At 36.9% G+C, this 22626-nt stretch overlaps 1 protein-coding gene across 1 annotated transcript in view; it reads left to right on the top strand.

Moving 5' to 3' along the window:
- The window catches only part of ADGRG4 (adhesion G protein-coupled receptor G4), an 85190-nt gene that overhangs the window by 38422 nt on the left and 24142 nt on the right, over window positions 1–22626 (top strand). Inside the window, 9 exon segments of the mRNA XM_015598753.1 lie at window positions 1231–1394; window positions 2885–3017; window positions 4780–4898; window positions 12255–12471; window positions 13481–13532; window positions 13534–13644; window positions 16347–16481; window positions 21166–21285; window positions 22444–22489. Of these exon segments, the coding sequence (XP_015454239.1) occupies window positions 1231–1394; window positions 2885–3017; window positions 4780–4898; window positions 12255–12471; window positions 13481–13532; window positions 13534–13644; window positions 16347–16481; window positions 21166–21285; window positions 22444–22489 (1097 nt within the window).

The following is a 22626-nucleotide window of genomic DNA, read 5'->3' as shown; positions in this document are numbered from 1 at the left end:
TGTTGTCATCAAAAAAGTCCAAAAAATACAGAGCAGGGAAATTGAACAAACAACATGGAAAGCATCCTTGGTCCTGTTCAGACTCATGGTCCAGCTCCTCCCAGAACACTAACTATTGCTACCCTTCTTGATACAACTCAAGAAGAACATATAGCCAAAGAAGGCTCATGGAAAAGTCATTGAAATATTCAGGGTGCTAAGAATAGAGGGTCTGTTGCAGGAAAAGGACAAGTTTTAAAAAAAAGGAGCCCTCTTCAGACTGGAACAATGAAAGCTGAGAAGAGATAGGCTCAAAATGAAATGTGTAGGATGAGCAGGGACTTCACTAAACATGGATCAATGGAGGGGGAGGCATGGTTTAGATTGGACATAGAGAGAAATTTTGAGTAAACATGGGCACGTCTAGCTTTTCACAGCTGGTAGGAAACATAGGAAATGTGTTCTTCAAAAAGATGCATCTACAAATGGAGAAAAGGTATGGGTAAGTTTTTGAATCTGAAATGTGCTATATAATGGAATAGTAAAGGTTTTTGAATGTTTGAGGACCTCACTACAGAAGTTGAGGTCAATGACAGCCTCATTCATTCATAACATATCTTTTATTGGAAAGAGCATTTAGAAATGAAATGCTAGGTCTTTGTAACCTTGGCTAAGGCTCGGTTTCCTTATCTGTAGAGTGGGGATAATATGAGCACTATGAGGATAACATGAATCAAAACATGTAGAGCAAGAGCTCTACAAATGTTAGCTACTATAATTATCATTATCATTATTATTATTCTATTATACAAATCAGCCTTCTGTAGAACACATCTTTATAGATTAATTGAGCATGTACCTATTTACCTTATTGTAGTAATGGTGGATAAATTGGAGACCAAAGGGGTTAAATGTTTTCTCTGAAGTAATAAATCCTGAATACTTCATCTTCTCTATTAATTATCAAAAAGTCTTAGAGAAATAGCATGGCTAGTCAATTTCAATATAATGCAAATGTTGCTGACCTTTTGAAAATAGGTTTTGAGTTGTTTGGGGCATGAGAAAATTTATCAGAAGATTTCAATATGCTGTCTTACATTATTTCTTAAGAATTGCCACTTACTAGCTGTAAAATGTTTGATATTTATGGACTACCGATTAAGTCATCTGTATAGAATTTCATCACAGCAGGTCAATTTGCACTCTGTTGACATAATTGCAACATCTTTCTCTTTTGTTCTGCTTTTTTAGATGTGTTTGTCAGGCCATTATAAAAGCCAATTCTTCTTTAGCAACCACCAAATTGATCAGTAGGATCAAAAGTAAAATACATGGCAACTTCATGTATGGAAACTTCACAGGAGATCAATTGACGTTATTAGTAAAGTCTGAATATATTGCAGTGAAAAAACTAGGTAACTTGAGGGAGTATTTCCACATGAATTCACTCCCCTAATTATAAAGCTTATAATACATACACATTAAGAGATCCTGAGTTCAAAGTGGAAAGAAATGGTCTTTATGTTCCTTTCCATGTCCTCAGTGCTTACCTGCCTTAACAACCTTTCTACCTTTCTTAAAAGAGGTTATTAAAAAAAAAAAAAAACAGAGTGCCATAGGGGCTACCAGACACTTGGTCAGCTCTGGATTTCATCAGTGACCAGTCCATCAATGGAGTAGAAGGATTGTCTCTCTTGCATAAATACCAGAGACCTGGAGAGCTTCCTCATTACACACAACATCTGCCCAATAGATTCTTGGTAATTTATTGATTGATTTAACCAGGCTATTAATTTTGGAAAGTGATCTGGAGAGGCAGTCTAGGATTTCTCTCATGGGCATTTTCTTTTTAGATTAGCAAGGCTTTAATGGTAAAAGAGAAAAGCTATTAGGCTTCTCCATCTCCTTCCCATTGCTGCCGGCTTTCTTCCTTTTCCCCAACAGACTGTGGTAAAAAGTATTGAGCTAACCAAGATAACACACATAGGCATTAGAATGCACAATCCTTGGTAACAAACTAATTAGGTGGCAGAGGGCAGTATGTGACTGTGAATGAGAGTGAGATGGAAGGCAGAGAAGTGTTGAAGCCACATGCAGAACTGCTATGCAAATGACGCAAATGAGCAGCTTCTTGAGATTGAGCTGAAGGCATCTTCCATCTTCACTCAGAGGAGGAGACTAGGATGGCTTGGCAAGGCTGGCTGGGCCACTTCTTGGATCATAACCCCTGAGGGAAAGATTTCTGGAATTGGCTCACAAACCCAGTGAGTGGTCAGTAAAAACTGGGAGCTTATCACATAAATTTAACATAGGTACATCTGCCTTAAGGTGACAACACTTGGTAGCAATACCTTGCCCTCAGCACCAACATCAGAAAAGAGCTCCCCTGTCTATATTGGTGATGGCAGATACATTGAGTTTATCAAAACAAAATCCACCCTAGAGTCCATTAAGAAGGAAGGAGACATCCAGAATGAGAAGTCAGCTTTTAGTCTTCTATCATTGCATCTCACACTATTAACAGTGGATACTTCAGAAGGAGGGCAAGTGGCAGGTGGGACTTTTGATTTTCACTCTACACCTCTGTGTGTGGCTTGAATTGTTTTCAAAACATGTGTATCTTTAAAAAAATAAAAACATAAACAAAGAAACCTGTCCAGTCAACTAGTAGTTTTAATGAAAAGGACTAAATGTGAGGTTGTACTGGGAGGCTTATTTTTTTTAAAAAAGAATTCCATTTAATGCTACTTTCAATGAAGCCTGCTTTAAATGGCCTGATAGAAAAAGTTACTTTTTTAATTTGCTGATATTTGTGTGCAGGGTAGTAATGATGGGTTGTAATGGATGTTCATGATACTTTTAAGTACCTTTTGCCCTTTAAAATGTGCGTATATCTTCTCCGTAGAACCAGGAAAGTGCAAAGCCGATGAGACAGTCTCTAAATACAAAGGTACATATAAGTGGCTCTTAACCAACCCTATTGAGACAGCCCAAACTAGATGCCTAAAAAATGAGGCTGAAAACGCTACTAGAATCTGGTATGTACCAGCCAAGTTCTAATGGCCAGTTCAGATACACAAAGATCTGCTTATTGGGGGGCATGTTTCTATGTCATTTGTCTGAGTATGCTTCCTCCCTCTTTTCTTCTACTGCCAGTCTTCCTTTCACTTTTTGGACCTACTTAAGCATACAATGGAACATAATAACATTGCAGAAAAATTTTCAAGAAGAGAAAATAGAAAAAGTCACCTATAATCCCACCACCTGAATGCAGTTGTTTTCAGGTAGGCATATTTTTTTTCATCTAGCCTTTCACTGCATTCCTTTAAGTTTTATGCAGTGGTAATCACTGTCTTCATATCAATAATGGAATTTATCCTTTCATTCAGTGGTTTATCAACATTTTCCATGTTTCACATTCATCTTCATAAGGACCACTTTGAAAAACTGCCTCAGAAACTACCTCATTGATGGGCCATAATAATATACTAAGTTGCTTTTCTATTGTTGACTTTATCATTTTCATTTTTAAAATCATCAGTCTTTCTCTTACTTTCTGTTATAACGGTTTATATTATTAAGTTAAGTGGGTAGACCAGAAGGACAGCAGGTTTTGACAAAGGCTTAAAAGCTCTCTTTTGGGGGACAACATCTTTAATTGTAGTCTACCTCTTCCTCCCTACATCTAATCAGTCAGCAAATTATGTGGCTTTTATGGCCATAATCAGAGCTCACATCTAGCCTTTCCTTTCCAACCCCACTGCCACTACATTTTGCCTACTATTAGAACAGTCCCCTTGCCTTCTGACTGTTCACCAACCCCCAGCTATACTCCATACTGCTGCCAGCATGATTTTCCTAAAGTATGGTTGCTATCATGTCATTTTCTCACTCTGGTTCCACATTGACTAATTAATTAAGTATATACCCTTGAATACAGTACTGAAGACCTATGATTCCCTTCTTTACCACATTTTAGTCAAAAAAGGATGATTTGCTATTATGTACTCAATGAGTGCTTACACATGTCTTGCTCTGCTTGGGGTGGGGTGCTTTCTCCATCTCTGTCCTTGCAGCAACTAGCTTAGCTCAAAAGTTGCAAATAAGTTTTCTTGCTTAGTGGTTTGATAGATTCAGTCTTCTTTATACAACTTTTCATCTCATATCTTGCCTATTAAATGTAGTTACATTTACAGTATCAAACCAGCAAGTTATAAGCTCCCTGAGGGACGAGATCTCTCCTATTTGTCTTCACTACCTACTACCAGTCCTAGAACATAGTAGGTGCTCAATAAATGCATTAACTGACTGGAAATGAACTGATTTGAATTGGATGAGGCATAGAGGAGGATGGATGATGAAAGCCAATGAACTGCAGAGGATGCTATACTAATTGCCTTAAATAAATTAATATGCTGAGATAGAGACCACATTCTAACAGGAATGAGGATAAGAAAGGAAAGTGAGGGTAAGGAGTCATGTCCAGAGCAGCAAAATCTCTGCCTTAACTCTTGATCTGCTGGACATTGCCATGCCCCATCTCAAACTCTCTTGCCTGTTTATACCTCCTGCATGGGGACATTAGATTCACTTCCTCCCCAAGAGCAAAATGTTCTTCACTTTATAAGCACTGGGCTTCTGCCTTTGCTAGCTCAGGCAGGAGGCTGGGAGTGGGCAAAGGAGAGGCATGCCAAAGATAAGCCATTTGCTTAATGACTATTTGCTTCACCATTTGCTTTGAGACTATTCTGGCCTCATCCTCCAATGAGAAAGCTTGTTCTTCTCTCTTCTCTTTTTCAGCTCAATCAGTATCGACACTGGCAAATCTCAGTGGGAAAAACCAAAGTATAAACAATGCAAGTTGCTTCAAGAACTTCCTGATAACATTGTGAATCTTGCTAATATTACTATCAGTGATGGTAAGACTGTTCTGTACACATTGGAGAAATAATGGAACTTCAGTTGGTCTGCTGGACCTGAGATCAGAGACAGTATAGGCAAACCCTCACGTAGAAAAATCTACCTTACAGAAACCCAGCTTCAGAAAATGTTGGTGGAGGTAGGAGTTGGGCATGATAAGTTAAGAGTATCATTGTTTTTAGTTTTATAATTTTTATTTTATAATTTTTGGCTATAATTATTTTTCATTTCATTTTAATTTTTAAAAAATTTTAATAGAAAGCTCTTCACATAGTTCAATATTGAAAAAACAAAAAAATATACAGTAAAACATTTCCTTCCCACTGCTGACCCCAGCCATTCAGTTAATATCCACAGAGATGTTTTATGCATCTATAAGGAAATTTATACATACATATGTGTGTATGTATACAGAAACACATATACATACACATACATATACACATACACATACATGTACATATACATGTACATATACATATACATATATATTCTCCTTTTTTGTACACCAACTGAAGCATGCTGCATATGCTGTTGTGCACCTTGTTCTTTTCCTCTTAATATTTTGGAGAAATTATCATATTAGTATATTTTTTTGCTGTATTATATTATGCCACAATTTATTTCTTTAACTTGTTTCCTATGGATGGACATTTAAGTTGTTAAAAAAACATTTTGTTTTTAAAGAGTTGCTGAAATAGATATCAGTCATATGTCATTTTGTGCAAGTTGGGTATTCTTGAAGCATAAATTCCTAAAAGTAGAATTGCTGGCTCAATCATACTTTTGATGGTGTCAAAATGCTCTCTGTAATAGTTGCATCAATTTATACTCCCACTTGCAAGGTATGAAAGTACCTGTTTCAGAACACCTTCATCATGCACAGCATGTTATCAGAGTTTTGGATCTTTGATAAGCAGAAATTGATATCTCAATGTAGTTTAAAAATTTTATGAAGATATTCATGTGTCATAAAACTCATCCATTTAATGTGTACAATCTGTGATTTTTAGAATATTCTCTAGATTGTGCAACCATCACCACTAATTCCAGAACATTTTAATCACTCCAAAAAGAAACCTGTACACATTAGCAGTCATTCTTGCTTTACCCCTCCTTCTAGCCTCTGGAAATGGCTACTCTACTTTCTTTCTTCTTTTAATTTTACTTTGTTGTAGTAACAACACTTAACATGAGATTTACCCTTCTGATAAATTTTTAAATGTATAATACATGACTATTGACTAAATAGGTACAATGTTGTATAGCAGATCTCTAGAACTTTTTCATCTTACTTAACTGAAACTTGATGCCTATTGATTAGTAACTCCCCATTTCCTCCTCCCCCAGCCTCTGACAACCACCATTCTATCCTGTGTTTCTGTGAGTTCAACTTTTTTTTTAGATTTCACATATAAGTGAGATCATGCAGTATCTGTCTTTCTACATCTGGCTTATTACACTTAGCATAATGTCCTATAGGTTCGTCTATGTTCTTGCAAATGGAAGAATTTCCTTCTTTGTTTATGGCTGAATTACACACACACACACACACACACACACACACACATTCTCCTTTTTTGCACATACACACAGATATATATGTATATATTTGTGTGTGTGATTATATATATATTTGTGTGTGTGATTAAATATATATATATATATATTTGTGTATAATCAATTTTCTTTATCCATTTATCTCTTGATGGACACTTAGGTTGTTTACAGATCTTGACTATTGTGAATAATGCTGCAATGAACATGGGGGTGCAGGTATCTCTTTAAGACAGTGATTTCATTTCCTTTGGATATATACCCACAAGTGGGATTGCTGGATCATATGGTAGTTCTATTTTTTAATTTTTGAGGAACTTTTATACTGTTTTTCATAATGGCTGTACCAACAGTATATGAGGGTTCCCTTTCCTCTGCACCCTTGCCAACATGTATCTCTTGATTTCTGATAATAGCCATCCTGACAGTTATGAAGTGATATCTCATTATGGTTTTAATATGCATTTCCCTGATGATTACTGATGCTGAACACATATCTATTGGCCTTTTGATAATATCTATTGGCCTTTTGTATGTTTTCTTCTGAGAAATGTTTAAGTTTTTTGCTCATTTTTAACAATTTTGATTTTTAAATATTTTTTTAATTTTTCAATTACAGTTGAGATACAATATTATATTAGTTTCAGGTGTACAATGTAGTGATTAGATATTTATATACGAAGTGATCAAACCTGATAAATCTAGTAACCATCTGACATCATCCGTAGTCATTACAATATTATTGACTATATTCTCTAGGCTGTAGTTTACATCCCTGTGACTATTCTGTAATTGCTAATTTGTACTTATTAATTCCTTTTTTTTCCCACCCACTCCTCTGAACCCACTTCCATCTGGCAACCATCAGTTTGTTCGCTGTATCTATGGGTCTGTTTTTGTTTTGTTTATTTTTTCTTCAGATTCCACATATAAATGAGGCCATATGGTATTTGTCTTTCTCCGTTTGACTTATTTCCCTCAGCATAATACCCTCTAGGTCTATCCATGTTGTTTGAAGTGGTAAGATTTCATTTTTATGGCTGAGTAATATTCCATTGTATAAATGTACCACATCTTTAAGACTTCTTTAAATCTTAAATCCATTTTTAGTTGATTTTTGTGTATGGTATAATACAAAGGTCCATTTCATTCTTTTCTATGGGAATATCTCAACACTGTTTGTTGAAGAGACTATCCTTTCCCATTGTATATTCTTGGCACTCTTGTAGAAGATCAGTTGATGGTATATGTGTGGATTTATTTCTGGGCTCTCTATTCTGTTCCATTGGTCTATATGTTTGTCTTTATACCAGTACCACACTGTTTTGATTACTGCAGCTTTGTAATATATTTTAATGTCAAGGTGTGTGATGACTTCGTTCTACTTTCTTAAGATTGATTTGGCTATTTGGGTGTGTGTATATGGTTTCATATTAATTTTAGAATTGCTTTTTCTATTTCTGTAAAAAAAAAGTCCTTGGTTAGACTAGCTCAGTGAAATTTACTTCCCCTGCAGTGTATATCTTCTGATGCTGCTCTTTAGAAGATACAGCCTCCGGACATGTACATATTTTCCTGACCACCAGGGATGACTGTGGAGCTGGATTCTTTGTCTCTTTCTCTATTATCCCCGCTAAGCTTCTGGCTGGTCTGCCTCTATTGGTATCGCTCCCAGCTGTTAGCTATCTAATTGCTAGTTGATTGTTCTCTTGTTTTTGACAAAACCTTGGGGCACAAACTGCTCCATGGTCTGATCCGATTAAAGTCTGTCCCTTTGGTAGGGGCAGTGTTGCCAGTCTTTGAGGCTTTCTCCTATCCTCCTCTGGGCAAATTATCTGTCCTCTGGGACAAAAGCTTGGGGGTGGTGGTGATGGTGAATGTGCTCTTCACCAGATATGTCACCAGGTTCTTCCCTATGGAGCAGGAGCTGTGTGTGTATTTGGAAGGAAAGGGGACTCATTGCTGGCACTCAGCTGCTTCCACTGCCCAGTATGAATCTTCCACAGACCAGAGTCAGAAAGATGAGAACTGCCAATGTTCACTGGCTGTCAAATCCACTCAGAATAGTTTTTCTACTCCAGGGAGCTGTGGGAGAAGGTGACTGCTACTTGGCTGCCTAACCCAATGGAACAATTCTTCCACAAGGCATAGCTGTGGGGGATGGGTGCAGTTCTTAGCTCAAATGCCATGGCATCCCACTGTACTTGACAGTTTCTTTAGATTTTGTTGAATAAATGCATGTCAATTTGTTGTAAAATTTCCCATCAATCACCAAAGACTTTGAATGGTTGTCTTTGCTAATTTTGACTAGTGTAATAGATGTCTGTCTGTGATCTTTTCCTCAAGCCCCTCCTTACAGCACTATTCTGAAAGTCCTTTACCTCCTTATCAGCGTTTTTAAAGTATGCATAAAGGTTTTCCCCATAGAGCTTCAGTTTATATGCACCTTCTAAGGCATAGCTCTACTGCATAAAGTAGATCCATCCCGCAATGAATAGTAGGAAGTTGAGGCACAGGCATTGTAGGCACTGCAGAAGAACCTGGGAATTGCCTTGAGGCAGTGAACTTCTAGACTGGTCTTCCTTGCAGATGTAAATTCGAGATTTTGCCAAGGAGTATCTAGAAGAATTAGAAGAGCAAGCACAGGCTCTGATGGTTTCTAAATCATGAGTCAGGGCAATAGGGAGTGTTGCAGCTTGAAATGAGTGGACAGCGAGGGGGGCGGTCTGTGTTTCATGCTGACCTCCCTCCTTCTGAGTGACACATTTTTCTTAGACATGATAATAGAATTTTCTCTGTGAAAGAAAAAGTTAACTAACAACTATGACAACAACAAGAGTATTGCATTGGGTCAGGATTTTTAGAAAATTAACTTTCAGAAGTCACTTTATGAAAAGAAAATTGGCAGAGGAAGAGAATAGTGGATAGTGGCTATAATGTATATAACTGAAAAATAAACTATTAAGTTTATTAGCTTTGGAGGAATATTTCTCGTTGTAAATTAGGAGCTTAATGAAAAATGCATACAATGTAAAAGAAAGAAAAATATATTCATGTTGAACACTTTTCTTTAGCTTTCAATCCTGCCGACAAGCATTAGATATCTTGGTTGGAGAAAACTCTTCAGTTTCCCACTTAAATGTTCATTTCTCATAACTCCTAAATATTGTAAAGAAAAGATACCCTTATTTCAAAGGTCTGTGGGTTCTTTGCTGTGCTCAATTTTTTTTATCTCCATAGTATTGAAGGTGCATTACACTCTAATGAAGTTGGCTGAAACTTTTCATGAAACTCTCTTCTGTCTGTGTCCATCCCACTATCAGGGCAAGATAGTGTGTGATTGAGACAGAACAATGTAATTCCCAGGACATCAGGGAGAACTGCAAAGTACTGCTGTTCCAAGCCCCAACACCATGATGAAGAAAAGGGGAAAAAGCACAAATGCTGTAGTAGAAAGTGATACTAAAGGACACTAGCTTTGAAATCAAACAGGCCTGCATTAAAATCTGCATTAGAACCTATGTGTCTTTATTTCTTAATCTGTAAACAGGGGATAATATTAGTACCCATCACATAGGATTATTGTGATGATTAAATGAGAAAATGTATGTATAATGCCTTGTTGTAGTATCTAGTTTCCCAAATGCCCACCATCAATTCATTCCCTCTTTGTCAGTTGGAAGTTAAATCAAGACTTTCAGCCCAGTCTAGCCTTGAGATGACTCCAGTCCCAGCAGCCATCTGACTGCAACTGCATGAGAGACCACAAGGGAGAACTGCTCAGCTGAGCCCAGTCAACACACAGAATTATGAGGGATAATAATTGTTGTTTAAAACTGTTAAATCTGGAGGTGGTTTATTATGTAGTAGTAGAGAATGAGAATACTGGTTCATAGAAATTGCTCAATAAATAACAGACATTATTATTGTTTTGATTGTTTCAATTACTGTCAGATTAATAATAATCATTTTGAGTAATACGGATCTATTTATTCTACAACAATTAAGAGAGGATTCCTTTTATTGCTTTTGCTTGAGGACTTAAAATTCTTACAAATTTTTTGTAATTTCTCCTGAATTTTACTTAAAAACCATATTATTCTAGATGAAAAGTCTAGAATTACTTTCTACAAAATAGTCTCCTAGTGGTCTGCTGTTTAATTTCATTCTGCCACAGCAGGGACTGCATGAAGTGAAGTCACACCACTGCAGCCCAAAGAATAATGACCCCAGGTAGGCACCTCTGCCTATCCCATTTATAACAAAGCCTAAACAATTTAATAACAGCAGTAGAAAGATCTATAAATAAACACGCTATATTTTTCTTCCATCCCTAGTCTTGTTGTTTTCTCACTTTGTTTAACTGATCAGAAGATAGCTGTAACAGGGATAAAATATTAATTTGAAAGTAATTAGTATAAACTTGTTCAATCTCCCCTCTTCCTTCCATATCCACAGAGAATTCTCTGCTGACTCAGTTCCTATGTAAGCCTTCTCAGGCAGAGGGGGGAAATGGTTAAGGGCAGGGGTGGGGGTGTTGAGAGGATCTCAGTTAAGACTGCTTCATTTACATTGATAATGACAGAGAGTTGTGTGTGTATATGTGAGTGTGAGAGAGAGAGAGAGAGAGAGAGAGAGAATGAATTATATTCATGCTTTATTATTTTGTTTTCCCAGAGTTAGTTATTTATAATGCAACCTGGGTTAAGTGTGTTATGAGCGTAATATCTCTCTGGAATTTTTCTCAACAGATTGTATTTTTCAATTATTTTCCATTATATTTTGGCTACTGCAGTTGAATGTGAGTGCTTTAAACTAGGAGGGTGCCACAAAGGAGCCCAGCTTTATATGGGTTATATTGAACTAAAATCTAATTTGTGTTGTATGTGTTCAACAAAGCTCTTAACTTTAAAAGTGGGGAATGAGTCAAACAAAGTGCTAGTTTAAAAAAGCATTTATGAGACAATTAAAGACATTTGAGCACTGACTGGATATTTGATGATTTTGAGTATTATTGCTAAATTTTTGAAGATATGATATTGGTATCGTGGTTATGACAAAGATTCTTCAATGTGTACTGAAGTATTTATGGATGAAATGATATGATGTCTGGGATTTGCTTTAAAATCATTGGGTTGGGGTAAGTGGGTGGGAGTGTAGATAAAATCAGATTAGCTCTTTTCATTGACACTTGTTGAAGTTAGGTGATTCATGAAGTACATGGGGATTCGTTAGACTATTCTTTCTATTTTTGTGCATGTTTGAAAATTTCCATAATAAAAAGTGAAGAAAAATGTAGGCGAGTTAATAGCTATTGTTCTTACTCTCTAGAAAAATCTAATTAAGTTCCTTTTTATTGTTTTGTGGTCCATATTTGCTTTTTGTGAGTGTGTTAACTGCTGATTCTTGACATAAAAACATAATCACTACCCTTGATTATGAAAACATAGACTGAATATTTGCTGATATTTGAGTATAGGTAGTATCTCCTTAACTCAATCCAATACTCAAAAGTCTTAACTTAATTAGAATCTAATTGCAAGGTAATTCTTCAGTGACAAGGAGGTTCCCCTGGTGTATTTTTAAAAGGATTTAATGAATAAAACCTTGACTTATGTGCCATTTTCTGAGATTCCATTTATTGTAGAAATTGAAGTCCAGTATTTTCCTTCTGTAAACTTTGTTACCTTGCTATGTATTTCCATTTAACTGCCCTTACTTTTTAAAGAAAAGGAAGCAGACTAGCGCGGTCCCAAACTAACTAATGCAGGTTTTATGTTTCAATTTTGTTTCTCTAGAGAATGCAGAAGATGTTGCAGAGCACATTTTAAATTTGATAAATGAATCCCCCTTTCTGGATGAAGAGGAAACAAAGATTATTATTTCTGAATTATCCATTATTTCGCAATGTGATGAGATAAGCATGAACCTAACCCAGATTATATTACAAATAATTGATGCTACTTTAAGAAAGCAAAACCATTCAGCATCTGATCTGCATGAAGTAAGCAATGAGTAAGTACTAATACTTTGGCAAAATAAATTATTTAATGGAACTTAAAATATTTGTTATTAATTCTATTGCATACAGTAATCACCAATTTTAAAGGTCAGATAGCTATGTATTGAAAGCTGTTAATACCATGCAATGGAGTCATCCTACTCAAACCACAATTGTGAAAGGATGCATTCAAATTCTAACTGAACCTTAATGATAACGAATTTCCAAATAAATAGTTACACCAAACCAAACCTTCAATCTATCTCCCAACTCTGGTGCTTCTCCAATGTTCTCCATTTCTATAAAATGCATTCATCCAGTGCTCAAGCAAAAAAACTTAAGAATAAATCTAGTTACCTTCCTTTACCCTACAACCAATCAATAACCAAATCTTGTGAGGCACTGTACATAGTTTCTTAATCCCTTAAATATCCCTGGGATTCATCTACTCTACATCTCCACCACCACCACCACTGCGCTAGTCCTAGCCCCATTTCTCCCAGCTGACTTTCTATAGTAACCTGTTAATTTGTCTCCCTGCTCTGCTCTGGGCTCTCTATGGTCTATTTTCTACATAACAGCTAGAATGACCTTTTAATGCATACATCATATTGTGTCATTCCCTTGCTTTTAAAACTACTCAGTGGCTTTCTGTTACATGTAGAATAAAGTCCAAATTTCTTGGCTTATGAGGCCCTGAGGATCTGGCTTTATATACAATAATTTCATTTAATCTTTAAGACAATCTTTTGAGATGAGTGCTAGTATTACCTCTGACTTTGCAGGTAAAGAAATGGAAGCTCAATGAGGTTATTTTATTTTCCCACGTAGCTAGAAATTAGAGGAGCTAAGATTTAGACCTCAGTCTGTCTGACTCTAAAGCCAGAACTAGTATTTAATAATTCCTAAACAAAATAAAGATAGTGATTAAAACTCAAAGAAAAGTTTCACATTAAGGAAATGTTTTAAGAATGGGTTTTACATGAAAAAGGAGTGCTCTTCTCTACCTGTGGTTCTTTGTAGAACTCTGATGATAATTGAGCATGTTGGTCACAAGATGGAGTTTTTTGGGGAGAACAGCAAATCTGACAGTGCCCAACATGGCTTTGACTGTCCTGAGGGTGGACCACACATTCGAAGGCATGGCCTTTAGTATTCACTCCTACAAGGAAGGCACAGACCCTGAGGTGAGTGCAGCTCAGGGATCTGAGAGCCAATCAGTCAAATATTGTTCTGTCTTCATTCATTTATTCCTTGAGAGGAAGAGAAGGTATGTTATAAGATTTTAATCTCCAGAGAACCTTATAAAAATACAAACATCCCAGGGAAGATTCACATATAACCCTCAGTAGGCTAAAAACCTTGGCTGGAATGGTGTCTATGAGATGTACAATACCACCTTTGGCCCCATAACCTAAAATCATCTCAAATGTCAGTTTACTATTTGGTATCATTTGTGGAGCACTTATTATATGTTGGGCATTGTGCTACTGTCTCCTTTGTATAGATAAGGTAACAGAGAAGTTAAGAAACTTGCCCAATGATACACAGCCTAGTGACTGAGCCAAGATTCAAACTTATGTCTGGCTGGCTTTAAAATCTGAGCCCTTTCCACCAGAGGCTGCCAACAACTGCTCAAAACAATTTATAGTTAAAAATTATCAAGTTCATATACAGGGAAATGTACAAATTCTAAGTATACATTCTCTGAATTTTGACATATGTGTACATCTGTGTTACTTAAATTCCTATCATGATATAGAACATTAATATAATTCACCCCTCTTCCCAGTCAATCCCTGAAACTACTGCCTCCATTGGCAACCACCATTTCTTATATTTTTCCATTATAGTTTTGCCTGTTTACTTTATGTAAATGGAATCATATAATATGTACTGTATTATATAAGGTTTCTTTCACATAGTATAATGGTTGTTTGTTGTTTCTGTAATTTATTCTTTTTTATTGCTGAATAATATTCCATTGTATGAATATACCATAGATTTTTTTGTCTATTCTCCTGTTGATGGACATTGGGATTGTTTCCAGGTTTGGGCTATTATGAGTAATGTTGCATTGAACATTCATGTAAAAGTCTTTGTGTGGACATATGTTTTCATATATCTTGAATACATACCTAGAAATGGAATAGCTGGCTCATAATATGTATGTTTAAATTTGTAAGAACCTATCATATTGTTTTCTAAAGTGGTCAGTGATGTGGAGTGACTTTTAATTTTTGTACTGGCCATCCGTACATCTTCTTTGGTAAAGTACCTGTTAAAATCTTTTGCCCATTTTAAATTGGGTTTTTGTCTTCTTATTGAGTTGTAAGCATTTGTTTTTACATATTCTGGATGTAAGTCATTTATCAGATATATGTTTTGACAATATTTTCTCTGTGGCTTGCCTGTGTATTTCCTCAATGGTGTTTTTTGATGAGCATAAGTTTTAATTTTGATGCAGTATAACTTATCAATTCGTTCTTTTGTGAATAACAATATACAACTTGTCCAAGAAATCTTTGTCTACCAGAAGGTCATGAAGATATTCTCCTATATTTTCCTTTAAAAGATCTGTGATTTTAGCTTTATATTTAGGACTATAATCCTAATTAATTGAATTAAATTTTGTATATGGTGTGAGGTGTGGTGTGGTGTATGGTTTGAAGTTCATTTTGTTCCATATAGCTATCCAGTTGTTCCAGAACCATTTGTTGAAGATGTTTCTTTCCCCAATTGGCTTGTGTTGGCAATTCTAACAAAAAAATCAAACACTAGTGTAAATGTAGGTCTATTTCTTCACTATTCCCTCTCTTCTTTCTTTTTGGGACTCTAATTACATATATACAAGATTTTTTGATGCTGCTGTTCCACAGGTCCCTGAGACTCTATTCATGTTTTATATCATTACTATCTATTCTTCTGATAGTATGATTTCTGTTGATTTATCTTTAAGTTCATTGACCTCAATCTTCATGTTACTACTGAACCCTTCCAGTGCATTTTTAAAAATTTCAATCCTATATTTTCAGTTTTAGAATTTTAATTTTGGGGCTTCTGTTTCTCTGCTATTATTTTCTCTTTTGCATGAATTGCAAGCATATTTTATTTTAAAGACTGAACATCTGAGTCATCTCAGAGTTGATCTCTATTGATTGTCTTTCATTGAAAATGGGTTACATTTTTTGTCACATGTTGAGAAATTCCGGATTATATCCTGGATATTGAGAATGTTATGTTGTGGAAACTCTGAATTCTACTACATTCCTCTAAAAGCTATTGATTTTTTGTTATACTAGGCAAGTAATTTGGTTGGAATCAAACTGTAGATTCCATCTCTTGGATGGCAGCTCAAATCTCAGTTGAGTTCCTTTATCTTTATTTGGAGTCTGTCCTGTACATATGTGGTTCAAAGATCAGGCAGAGTTTATACACAGAATTTGGCCTCCTCCTTTTCTAGCTTTTTCTTCTCCAGGATTTCCAGTGGCTGTTTTTTAAGACTAGCCTTTATTTATGAGAATCATGACAAATCACCTAATTTGCCATTCTGCTTTCCACTTCTATGAATACCCAGATGGAAGCAGATCAAAGGGAGAGAAATTCAAAGATAAGTTTAGAAAGGAAAGGGTAGTGTGTGTGTGTCTATGTCTATGTGCACCAGGTCATATCTTAGCCTGTGATCTGAGTGTGTGTGTGTGTGTGTGTGTGTGTGTGTGTGTGTGTGTGTGTGTGTGAAAAGTGTAGCATAGCTTGTGGAGCTAGTTTCCACCCTTCAGCACTCCACGTAATACCCTGGGACTGAGTCTAGTGCTGGAGTGGAAGATGGGGAGGACTTCAAATTCAAGGGTGATGACTCCAGTTTTCATTTCCTGGCATTTCATGGCAGGGTTACCTAAACAAAGTCCCTCTGGGGAGGATTTTGGCTTCCATATATTTGCCTAAATCACTGAGGAAGAGAATTCTTCTTCGCAACTTACAGACCATCTTGTTTAATTTCTTTGGCCAAACTTCACTTTTTAAGGTAAGTTCTTGCCTCTGGTAACTATCATGGATTGTTCATAGTAATTATGAACTATTGCTATTTTCATGGTGTTCTGTTTATTTTAGAATATGTTCTCTAATTTATTCCATGAGTCTCCCAGCCTTCAACATGAATCAACATCTACTATAATTATGTTCTACAGTTTTTAATTGTCACAGCTTTTTGGCTTTGTAAGGGACCTTAAGGATTATCTGGTGACCAAACAGAGGCCTCATGATGTTTTAAAGCCAGAAAAGAACATCAAGTTCTCCTGATGAAATGCTGTTCTGGCTTGTCAGTGCTTTCCTCCCATATCTCCATGGCTTCCTCAATGCCAACATGCCCACTCTCTCAGGCCAATTTATTTGAAGCTGAGTGGTGTCCAGCAGGACACTTGCCTGTGGGCATTTGTTGTTCCTTCACAGCACCTTCCCTGAAGGCTTCAGTCCTCATCCATTATTAAAACAGAGAGTCAGTATAATGTGGTTAATAACATGAACTCTGGGGCCAGACTGGCTAAATTTAAAGCTGGCTATGCCATAATCTACCTGTGTGACCTTGGGCAAGTTACTCAACCTCCATATGACTTAGATTTCTCCTATGTAAAACAGGATAACAGTAAGTACCTCACTGGGCTGTTGAAGTATTAAAGGAGTTAATACATATAAAATGTTTAGAATATTGCCTGGCACATAGTAAGCACCATGTAAGTGTTTGCATTGCTATTCTTATTTTCCTATCTTGGGGCTCTGCTTACCAAAAGGCCCATTGTCCCTGCTCTGTCCTATCTAGCTGTTGGGAAGACAACAGTCAGAGTTTACATGAAGTGGTTGATGATAATAACTATTAATTGTTAATATTTGCACTTATTATCTCATATTTCATTTACACTTCTCACAAGAAACTGAGACTCAAAGAATGTAGTGGTCTGAATGTTTGTGTACCCTCCCTCCCCAATTCTTGTGTTGAGATCCTAACCCCTAAGGTAATGGTATTAGAAAGGGGGTCCTTTTGGAGGTGATTAGATCCTAAGGATGGAGCCCTCATAAATGGGATTAGTGCCCTTATAAAAGGGGTTTTAGAGAGCTCCATTGTCCCTTCCACTATATGAGGACACAGCAAGAAGGTGCCATCTATGAAGCAGAAATTGAGTTTTCACCAGAATTTGACCATTTGGGCATCCTGATCTTGGACTTCCAGCCTCTGAACTATGAGAAACAAATTTCTGTCACTTATAAACAATCCTATTCTTTGGTATTTTGTTATAGCAGCCTGAACAGACTTAGAAGAAGAAGTTATGTAATTTTGCTCAAGGTCACACAGCTAGGAAGTGGTATAGCTGAGAATCAAACCCAGGCTATCTGACTCCAAAGTTCTAATATTTAATAGATCAGTACATTAACTTGCCTAGGTACGTTTGTGTTTTCTAAAGAGGCTATCAAATGGAATGAATTTCTAATGGTTAAATATTCAGTTATTTTGGAGGAGGTTGTACTGGGCCAACTTAAATATGCCACATACCCATACCACATACTGATTCAAATATGCTGCATTATCTCTAGCTATGTCTGCAAGATGTTCTGTTTCATTGGAATTCTCTATTTGCTCCCTTCTCTATCTATCTAAATTCTATTTATTCTTGTGGGTTTAGCTCAAATCCCACCTAGGAAACCTGCCTGGAGTTCACCAGCCCCTGTTCTGCTCCCCACCCCCTGATTGTATTCTTGTCTCATATTTCTGCCTAGTTTTCCAAGTAGGTTATAGCATATGTCATGGCTCTAACATGTTTTATTTTCATGGCACCCAGCACAGGGCTAGGTACCCAACATGTTTTCAGTAGTTATATATTTATTAGACCTTTTTTAATGGAAAAAAATTAGACTGGACTCAGAACAAGCTAGTTAATGAATAAAATTCTAATAATAATTAAGAATGTGATTCATAGCACTCTGACCATTTGGGTAGGCTTCTAATTTCTCAGTATCATCTGAGATGACATTATTTTGATAATTTTTTCTTTCTCTTTGTCTCATAGAATAAAAGATAAACTTGTTTTGCATAGGTTTCACACCTAATAAGTGATTTTTATTCATGAACATTTTCCACTGAAAGAGATTAAGATTCTTTGCCAGAATTAGGCTACAGACGTCATAGTGCCTTATGAAGAAGGAATGGAATTAACGTGTCATTAAATTCAGAGCTGGAAGGGCCCTTATAACCTATAGTGTTCCATCTCCTCATTATACCAATGAGAAAACTGAAACCCAGAGAGAGCAAAGGACCTGATGGTGGTGACACAATTTATTCACTTATTCGTGCAGTTATTTATTCAGTCGGCAAACATTTTGTTTTTTATTTATTTTCGATTACATTTGTCATTCAATATTATCTTATATTAGTTTCAGGTATACAGCTTAGTAGTTAAACATTTATATAATTTATGAAGTGATCTCCTCAATTAGTCTAGTACCCATCTAGCTTTAAATGAACATAGTTATTACAATATTATTGACTATATATTCTATGAGTCAGCAAATATTTATTGAGTTCATACTATGTGTCTTGCATGGTGCTGGAGATACAATGGTAAGCAAGAGAGATGTGGTGCCTGCCTTCATGGAACTTACAGTCTGATGGGTGAGAACAGAAACCTAAAGTTTCCAACATTGAAGGGAGTGACCCGAGAGTGGGACCTGTGCCACTAGTTGTTGAAAAGTATTTACAAGAGATGCCACCATTTAACTACCTTTTCCCCATGAGAACTGAGTCTCACAGTGTTACTTTCATCCTGCTTCCTTTATATCATTTGATCAAAATTTTAACTGTCATTATAACACATTACCATAAAAATCGTTGATAAGACACTACTCTTGGAAGACATGTACCTCCTCCTCCACTCCCTAACTAGTGGCAGTTTTTGAGGAGAGGGACAAAGCACCAGGCATGTACGATATGGCACAGAGGCTCTGGGAGTATAAAGGACAGCACCTACCCCTCATCTGGGACATCAGGGAATACCTAGTCTAAGAGAGATGTCAGCTGAGGCCTAAGGTTGTGTAGGAGCTAGAAGATGAAAGACGATGAGGAGGAGGGAGTAGTGTTTCAGGCAGAGAGAATAGCTTCTGTAAAGGTTCAGAAGTAAAATAGGTAAAACTTAAGCCTAGAGTGCCGAGGGTGGAGAGTTAGGAAAAATTTCTTTTTCTTTCCCCTGAACGGCCACAATTTTGTATGTAAGAGAAATAAATAAAACCAGAGAACAGGTTAAGTCCTGAGTCACTGTGTTTCTCCTCCTTTGGCCTTTTTACTACAGAAATTTGTATCTCTTAGACTAAGTTGAGAAGGTTGTTAGACACCATCTGGTCCACCTTCCTTCATATCATCAACGTTCCAGAAAGGGAAAGGGACTTTCAAGGAACAGAAAGGCTTGGGCTCATATTTGGTCTTTTGACTCTCAGCCAAGGCCCTTTCCACAATATCCATCTTCACATCAGGATATCCCAGGGTTATTCCTCTGAGAAAGGAGCCCTAAACCATTAGGCTGGCTTTAGAAGAACAGAACTGGTCAGGAACAGGAAGTGAGCAGCTTCCTAGTGGAGACCCAAGCTGCGTTCACAATTAGCCAGTTCTCAGGGCTTCAGGGCTCAGAAATATTAGGGCTTGGTATCTTCTAAAAGTGACTCAGTAGGCTTCCCAAGGGACATCATTTGGGCTCACCTCTTCTAAGCTTTCTTGGCAAGTCCTCAGAGGATTTGCTCCCTCTCTCTCCTGTCTTGCACCTGCCCTATCTCTCATCTCTTCACATGTGCCTCAAAAGAGGCAGTCTCCAGGTACCTTGCCTTCTGGAGCTTTGGTATGTGGCACTTTGGCTCTGTTAATTAGCAAGCTCCACACTTCAATGTCTACATTCTAGCTTGTTTCTTTTAAACCAACATTTGTTAAGTATACCTGCTTTGCCCAAGATTTTGAGCCTCCCCAAGCCCCAGTTTAACTAAAAAATGCTTATATTATTTCAGTGAGCACTGAAGATAATGTATGTGGAAAGCACTTAACAAAGTAACTGACTCGCTGAGGGTACAAGATAAAATATTCGTTGTGTCCTAGGCCATGTGGGGGACAGTAGGACACACAACACCTATGCTCTGGCCTCAGAATTCATGGTCCCCTAGGGTGGAAAAGAATGTCCTCAGAGACTTGTTCCATGCTGGATGTTGATCAACCTGCTTCCATCTCCAGTGAGGATGGAACAGGAAGTGGCTTGTAACTAATTTATGATGGATTTGTGTTCCTTATAAGGAAGGGCTCCCTAAAAGTAAAGATAGTTGAGGATTAGAACTGGAATAAGTTGGGACATGTCAGGGTCCAGAGAGTTATCAAAGTAGGGAATAGTTTCATTTTGTTGCCAGTGCAGTACTGAGTAGCAGGCACAAAACCAATGCTTATTGGATAATATTTGGATGTGTGGACAGATTAATAAATTGTTCTAAGCTTGGTATAGTTGAGACTTTATGTAAAGACAGGAGATGAGCTCAGTGACCTCTAAAAATTCCTTCTTAGCTTGTGATTTTATTTTCCATATTTCTGTACCTCACGCTGTGTAATACTTCAAAAGTCTAGGTTGATTATTAATGTGCAAAAATTTAGAAACTTAGAATCTAAACTCCTCTTCCTTGTGCTTCATCTATAGAGCAAAAATGTCATTAAGGCATTAACCACATATATTGTGAGTGCCAGCATTTCAGATACATCCATTCAAAACTTGGCTGACCCAGTGGTTATTACTCTGCAGCACATTGAAGGAAATCAGGTAACATATTCCTTTGCATCTCAGAAACCCTCTATGATTTTCCCATTAAAAATAATTGACTACTTAACAGATGTGATCTAAGACTTAATTAAGATCATCACTTTCCATGTAGCTGAGATGTATTGTATTGGGGTCTTCTAGAAACAATGCCTTGGCCTAAAGGGATAACTAATGATGGTCTTCTAACTCTGTGACAGATTGGCAGAGGAGTAACTCGGGGCAAGTGGATCTTTTGGTTGTCCTGTGACACTAAATGGTATTTAATTCCATTTAATTTTGAGTGAGGAAAAAAATTAAAAATAATTGAACATCTTTATCCTTTGAATTTCCATGAAGAGCATTAAAATATGTATTAATTATCACCAAAGTTTTAAAATCATAGTCATATGGCATAACATAAGGTAGATATTACTAAGTGATCAGATTTAGCCATAGTATAAGAAAGAACTAGTATTACACTCTTCGATGTTAATGTATGTCCAGTGTGAAGTCTTAATAGCTTCTTCCTTCATTCCCAATCTAAAAGACCATATTGTACAGCATATTTTCATAGGTCTTAATTCTAGAAGAGAAGAAGGAAGAGCACAAGAGAGAATTTTTAAAAACACACACCAAATGAAACACATTAGATGGGTAAGATATCTCAATTCCAGCTGGGGCCACAGCTTTCCAAGCATCCCCCAATAATCGATTTCTCTTGTCTCCAGTCCTGGAGATTGTAGGGGCTGGTGAGGCCTCAGGAATGCTCATTAGGCCTAATAAGGAGGAAGCTCAACCTTGTATCTATAAGGCTTGATTTCAGCTGTGAGCCCCAAATTCCAAAGTTCCACAGGAACTTACCACACATCCGACCTGCACCAACCATTTACAGCCTCCACCTGGGCCTTGCATCAGGAGGGCGTTGAAAATTCTTGTTGCCAAATATTTTAAAGGACACACATCACATCACTAGGCAGTAACATGTTGTTTTCTCACTTAGAAATCTCAAGTTACTTCAGATTAGTCTTAAAACCAAATGGTTTGTGTGTGTGTGTGTGTGTGTGTGTGTGTGTGTCTACTGCATAAAATAATGTTGAGAAAATAACTTGTGTGTAGTTGTCATTGTGTGGTAACTATCAAAAGGAAAGGTGTTTACTTTTGACTTTTATTTTTTTCTAGAATTATGATCAAGTTCAGTGTGCCTTTTGGGACTTTGGGAATAACAGTAAGCATTTTTCTTAGCAAGCCTTGTCTTTGGCTCTCAATGAGACTTTGCCCCTGACCATTTTCCTATTTGGCAGTTGAGGGGAGGAGTTGTACTGATTGACCAAGACACACATATGAGTTTTATAACTAATTAGG

This window comes from Pteropus alecto, unplaced genomic scaffold, assembly GCF_000325575.1.
Source record: "Pteropus alecto unplaced genomic scaffold, ASM32557v1 scaffold139, whole genome shotgun sequence".
NCBI lineage: Eukaryota > Metazoa > Chordata > Mammalia > Chiroptera > Pteropodidae > Pteropus > Pteropus alecto.
Note: the sequence above shows the minus strand (reverse complement) of the source record. Positions and strands in the feature narration are given on the sequence as shown.